This window comes from Notamacropus eugenii, chromosome 4 (genome assembly GCF_028372415.1).
Source record: "Notamacropus eugenii isolate mMacEug1 chromosome 4, mMacEug1.pri_v2, whole genome shotgun sequence".
Lineage (NCBI taxonomy): Eukaryota > Metazoa > Chordata > Mammalia > Diprotodontia > Macropodidae > Notamacropus > Notamacropus eugenii.
The window spans coordinates 263,858,152-263,865,105 of NC_092875.1; the positions used below are offsets into that span (position 1 = coordinate 263,858,152).

Here is a 6,954-nt window from a genome sequence, read left to right on the forward strand (position 1 = left end):
CCACTAAGAGCTCAACTCCTGTTTGTACTGTTCTAAGGCAAGTGGTGGAAGACAACTTATCACGGTGCTGAGGAATGGAAGATAGAAGAATGGAGATGCTTTCCAAATTTAACTTTCATTAGGATTGCAATCTATTACAATGCACTCCCCACCCCCTAACTCAAACCAAAAAATCCACAAATTTTCTATTTCATAAATTATATGCATATGTGACATAATATTAATACCCTTACAAATAAAAGGATTACCGCAATAAGAAGCTCCAGGGCTGGAATCTTACATTTTGCAGCTTTATCTTTTGTGTAAACACTGGTACACAAGCTCTAGGATTAAAATGAGACATCAAAAACATCAACAAGCTGGAGGAATCAAGATTTAGTGATGACTGAAATTAGACCATAAACAAAAGTTACACATGAACTTATATTATGAATATACTTTTAACAACTAAAAAAGTGTATTTTAACATCCAGAACATGAGGTCCACTTGAGACAACCACAATTAGTTCCTTGGTGCCACTGTGAAAAACAAAACATTGGACTAGAGGCAAGACGGCTCTGACCTATTACAAAAATCACTATGTACTTTTCTTTCAGATCACTCTCTGATCTAGCCAAAAGAACAAAAGCATTTTAGTAGGATTTTTAAAACCCACACATGTGGATGCATATGTAGGTCATATCTAAAGAGTTCGCCAAGTTGGAATTCTTCCACATGTTCAGAACTTTGCAAAGTTTTGAGGAACTGAGAATAGATAAAATAGCACTTTTAAAGAAAAGAATGGAGATATATCTTCAATTATAAAAATAATGAATAAAAAGCTCAAAGGGGAAGACTCTAAAATACGGCATGGTCACTGAATTTTTAATATAAAGATACCTAAATAAGGAAATTTCCCAAACAGAAAAACAAAAATGTAGCAAAAACAACTTATGATGTAGCTTTTAGAAAACAAAATAATTTAAGAGAGAGCAAATTTCAGGCAAGTTATTTTTCCTTACCTTAATTCCAAGAGAGTAAGGTTCAATTTTCTGGCCAATTTTTTCCAAAAAAACACATAAAAATTTTAAGGCTTCTTCTCTGCAATCCCGAAACTAAAATAAAAAGAGTATCTGTATTTATTTTAAAGTGGAAAACTAAGAACTTTTCCAAAATAGAAAAAAATACACAAAGAAGGCAAAATAATTTTAAACTTACTTCTTCAATGCTCAGAGATTCTCGAATAAATACAAGTAAGCCAAACTCCTTGGAAAAAATTAAGGAAGTCTGTAAGGCTGCACAAAGAACAAATAAGTGGTTAAGAAAATTCCTAGAAAGCACTTTGTAAAAGATACACCTACTGTCAAAAGGCAGAAGCATATTAGCATTAAAGAACAGCTAGAAAGGGCTAAAAAATAATTCTGGTCAAACGGTTTAATATTTTTGTGACCAGACTACAGAGATGATTTTGTTTAGTTCTAAATGCAGACGGCTAATACAAAAATCAGTGACAAATACTAAAGGAGCTGTTGGAAAACAGACATTGCATGGCTGGGAGAATTATGAAGTGATTCAGTCAATCTGGAAAGCAATTTGAATTATGCCCAAAAAGCTATTAAACTGCATTTACTCTCTGACCCAAAAGTACTGATACTTGGTCACACCTCAAGAAGGAAAAGGACCTAAGTGTAAAAAATATTTATAGCAGCCCTATTCACATTAGTAAAGAACTGAAAACCAAGGGGTTTCTGATCCATTATGGAATGTCTGGACGAGTCATAGTATATGAATGTGATGGACTACAACTGTGCTGCAAGAAATGAAGAGGATAGTTTCAGAAACACCTAGACTAAAATGAACTGATACAAAGTCAAACAAGCAGAACCAGGAGACCAAATTACATAGTAACAATGATATTGTAGAGACAAACAACTTTGCAACTTTGACCAACATAATAACGCTCAACCACAATTTCAAAAGACTTAAGATGAAACTTGCTACCCATTCTCCAGATAGAGCCCTGATGGACTTGGAGCATTTTTTTGGACATGGCTAATTTGAGAATTCATTTTGCTTGACTACACAAGCTTGTAATAGTTCTTGCTTTTCTTGTTTTCACAATGGGAGAAGGGGAAAGGAAGAAGGGAAAGAATTCCGAGCTGAAAATAAAACTGAACTGAAAAACAGCCTAATATAAACTTAAACTAAGGTTGTCATACAATGACAACAAAAGGAAGGAATTAAATGTATTTATGTTTATTCAGTTTCAAAGAATTTTTTTCTCACTTTCTTGATTTTCTAAAGAATGTGCAATAATTTCACAATAATCACTGGAGACACCTTGGAACTCTGGAAGGCGAAATGTCCAACAGGTTTGATTAAACTCATCAAACGTTCTCCAGAAACCAAGGTGAGTGCTCCAAGGAGAAATGCAGCATCATGACACACAGGCTGTATATCACATAAAAAGAAGACACATAACCACGTGTTATTCATACTTCTGCTTAAGTAACGTAAAAAATTTACTAACTTCAGGTAAAACACAAATCAGTATGGAGATAGAGATAAAGGTTGGTTCAGGTACTTCATTAATACAGGAGAATTCCCAGGGAGAAAACTCCTTCTGATGCAGGTCAGCACTTTGTAATTTATGGTCTCTGAACTTTACTACACCTGGCAGTCTTAGAAAATTGCCTAGTACTTAAGAGGGTTAAGGGAGAAGGCCGGAGTCATACATCGAGTATACGTCACAGACAGAACTTGAACTCTGATTTTCCTGGCTTCAACCCCAACCTTACTAGCCCCTGTGTCATATGGCCTCTTAAGGCACAAATACATTTTTTTAACATACGCATTCACTATTACTTTAGTTGTCTCTTGATTTACATGTCAAAGTTTTTATATTCATGCACCCTTTCAATTTAAGGTCATAAATTTGTTTCAGGTAGCAGTCCTGACTTTGAAGGCCAACTGTGACACAACGTTCACTGCGTATAGTGCTGAACTTATTTGGCAAATATTAAAGGACTACAGACCTCTAATGAGGGGGAAATCACCACCTCAAAGGCAACCCATTTTAAATTACAATTGTCAGAATTCCCTTACATCAAGTCTAAAGCTATCTTTAAGGAACTTCCACTATCTGCTCCTTGTTCTTTCCTTGGGGTCTTATGCCACTGTCTTCAGACTCACTCTTTGGCCTTACCCCATTCTCCTTCACTTACCAGCCATATCTCCCCACAGATGACAGTAAGCTCCTCGAGGGCAGGAACTGTGTTTAGTTTAGATTCCCAGTGACTTAAGCATAACACCCTGCCCATTGCATCTTAGTAAACGTTCATTCAATTCAATTGACATTAGCAGAGAAAATATATATTAACAGCTGATGGTCTATATGGGGGCGGAGGGGGAAACCTTCAGCCTTGAGGCCATATGTGGAAGTTTAGATTCAGTCAAAGGGCTGCACTTGAGGACCTAGAGGGCCACATGTGGCTTCAAGGCAGAAGATTCCCTACCCCTGGTCTACACTATAAACTTTATGTGTGAAATCATATTGATCAATTTCTCATAATCAAATTTCTTAAAATCTTAATTAAGCAGTAACTTGAATGTATAGGTAGAAGAAAATACTAAAAAATAAAACTGGACCTGAAGGGGGTATTTATTTAGTCCAGCCCCCTTCTTCCAAGTAGAACCATGCCAAAATCTGACTAAAATTCTCTGCAGAAGCAAAGTCTAAAATCTTAGAGTGCCATGGTAATCTCATTTTTACCAACCATGACAAGCAATTTCCTTATAGATAAACCAAATCTCTTCCTCATATATGGTGAATAGTTGAGTAGTATCTCTTATAACACTCCTTTTTGAGCCTGAAGACTATCATTAAATTTCCCAAATTAAATCTCAATCACAACGAAGTAACATTTTTGCATTAATCCAGTTCTCTAGCCCTTTAATTAGTTATGGTAAGGATTTCACAATGCACAAGCAAGATAGAAACATGAAACTACTTTGCTAGCAAACATGTGCTCCATGAATATAAAAGAATGCTTTTTTGTAATTTTGAGACCTGAAGTTAATTTCTTCCACCTAATAGAGTATTCTTCTAAAGCACAGGATTACATTGTTAACAAGGCATCTTAATGAAAACCAGAGCAGCAACTACCTTGCAAGAGATGCCTATGGCACCAAGTGGTTAAGTGACTTACCCAGATTCACAAGTCAACAACAGACTTGAACCCAGTTGTTTTTAAATGGAAATGTTTAGTGACTTTAGTCATTTAGTGTACTCAAATACAATGTTTCTAAATAAGCTAGTAAGGAATTACTACAATGGCAAACTGACAAAATTCTTTGCTAGTATAGTCACCAAAAAATGTTTAAAAAAACAAAATTTTTTTCTCATCCCATAAACACTAAATTTTTTAATAGGCTCATCAAAAAACAACTTTAGCAAATGTATTTGAAGGTTCAAAAATAAAGATGATTGGGGGGAGAGATAGAAGAGGAAATATATCCTTCATCCTATGTTACACCATTATCATTCTCCCTAATTTCTACCCCACAAGGAAAAAAAATAGCTGTCTGGTATATTTATTCAATTATAATGAATTACCATTAATTTTTAAAATCTTGTTTTCTGGAAAACTGCATCACATCAAATGAGATCACTGGAGACAGTGCCAAATCAGAAACACTAGAACCAGACATCACTGCTCCATACACAGCCCAGTACAGTAAAAAGAACACTAGCTTTAGAAACCCATGTTCAAACCCCAAAATCTGCTAGTTACTGCCTATGTAAACTTGGGCAAGTTACTTAACACCCCTGACCTTAGTTTAAGCTTTTGTAAAGTGAGAGTAGTGTAGGGGAGAACTCAAATACTCAATAAAGTCCAATTACCTCCTGGATCAAAGCTCTTCACCTGGCTCACTCTTTTTAAAATCTGCTTTATTCCATGTACTCTACAATGCAGCCCCAAGAGACTTTGTGCCTTCCTTACCTAGGACACATCATCTGACTCCTGGCTCCCTCCCCACCACCACAACCTGGCTTCCATCAAGGCCCAGCTCAAACACCAACTTTCTATAGCAAGTTCTCCCCTCTTGAAGCCCCTTCCATCTACTCTGTACTGATTGCTCTCTTGCTTGGATATAGGAGTTTGTATGTTCTCCCTCATTAGACTATTAACTCCTTCAGAAAAAGAACCGTAGGTGTTGGGCTTTTCTTCGGGGGAAGGAGGTGTCACCTTTCATTGGATTCCCCAGAACTTAGCACCTGCCTGCCAAATAATAACCTTAATAAATACTTAACTGACTGATTCAAGTTAATAGTACATAACCCATCTATCACCTGTATCAGATTGCTTGCTATCTTGGGAAGGGGGAAGAGAGAGAAAAATTTGGAACTCAAAATCTTTTAAAAAATGAGTGCTTAAAATTGTTTTTACATTTAATTGGAAAAAAATAAATTTTTTTCAAAGTACATGCTTACATTCACTGGTAGTTATTTCGCATACCAATGAAATCACAGGTCATGAAAGGAAAAAAAGGAAAAAGACGTTTGAGAGATAACCTCTGAGGCAGAACCGTGGTCCTAAGATTCTACCTTTTAAGAGCAACCTTCTTACAAGTGTTTCTTAGAAGCAATGACTCACTTCTTGGGAGCATTCAATCAATATTTATAATGTGCGCTGAGCACACAGTTAAATAAATCTCTTAAATTTGCCCCAGTAACAAAGAACAAATGGATAGTCAGTATCCATCCCAAGGGGAGAAATTCACACCCAGATTTTTTTAAAATGTCATTGGGTGATGAATGAATGCTTCCCAAGCAAGAGGCTTCGGGGTCAACTCCCAGGAAACTGAGATACAGAGACGCAGCCAGAGAGGCAGGGGGTGCGGGGGGAGGTTAACCGTGAGGTCCCGGAGCGACACCAAGGCCCAGGCTGGGGAGGGGGGCAAGTTCCCCACGTGCCGCCAGAGGATCCACACTCCCCGAACCCTCTTCTTCAGGGCCCCTTTCCTAAAGTCGGCACCTGGAGGGGCCCGAAGGGGCAGCGAGGGAATGGGAAGGGAGTAAAGGGGGTAGAACCCCTCTAGCCACCGGCCCGGGGAGCCCTATGGACGGAAGCGGGCGCTTCGGGGACCCACCCAGGACGGTGGGGCTGGTGCAGAGCACGCCCTCCTGACCCACGGCGCGGATGAGGTGATAGGCGGACAGCGCAGCGCTGCCAGGGTCCCCGCCAGACAGCAGCTCCTGCAACTGCAGCAGGGAGCCTTGCAGACCCCCGCCACCAGAGCCGGACATGTTGCCGCTGCCACCGCCACTGCTACGGAGAAGAAGAAACCGGAAGGGCCCAGCAACAGCACAACACAGCCACGGCTCGGCGCCTGCGCGCCGAGGGCCAATCACGAAACGGAAGGAGGGCACCGGGCTGGAGAGGGAAGGGGAGGACCGACTGAGGCGCTGGACGAAACCTTTCTCTCAGAAGCGGGGGAGGGAAGGGAATGAGGGCCCAATTGGGAAAGATAACACGAACAAGAGGATTAAAGGGAATTTGAATTGGGGAGCCAAATTAAACTCTGAACATTGACTGCAGCAATGCTGTGAAAATGAAAGTAAACATGTTTTGCTGATCAGGAATATATTAAGCAACACAATGGGAGATTACTCAGTGGTACGGTCCGGAGAAGGATGAAACTGAATCCAGGAGAGCAATGTTGGACTCAACTATTGGAATTTCGAAGGGGCACTTATGGAGGATTATGGAGCTGGATCTGGACCTGTTCATTTTTTAGACAAAAATTGTAGACAGAAAAATAAAGTTTTGTTGGAAAATTTTCCCCCAAGAAATAGCCCTCCCTATATTCAAGGAAACGGATTTTTATATACGCAAAATAAAAACTCAACCCCTTATAGAAGAATGGTCTGCTCTGAGCCGCTAGTATTCCCGCGAAACAGGGGTCAAATT

The 6,954-nt window shown here is 39.3% G+C and overlaps 1 protein-coding gene across 4 annotated transcripts in view; it reads right to left on the reverse strand.

Moving 5' to 3' along the window:
* Positions 1–6,387, reverse strand: part of PRKDC (protein kinase, DNA-activated, catalytic subunit) — a 170,266-nt gene extending 163,879 nt beyond the window's left edge. For all 4 annotated transcript variants that reach the window (XR_011966088.1, XR_011966089.1, XM_072604546.1 and 1 more), the window contains exons 1-4: positions 6,134–6,387; positions 1,199–1,275; positions 1,003–1,095; positions 249–323 (exon numbers count right to left, since the gene is read on the reverse strand). Coding sequence is in view for 2 of the 4 variants with exons in the window: in XM_072604546.1 (XP_072460647.1) it covers positions 249–323; positions 1,003–1,095; positions 1,199–1,275; positions 6,134–6,290 (402 nt within the window). In the remaining 2 variants the exon portion in view is untranslated. The remainder of the gene's footprint in view (positions 1–248; positions 324–1,002; positions 1,096–1,198; positions 1,276–6,133) is intronic.
* Between the last annotated feature and the right edge of the window lie 567 nt (positions 6,388–6,954).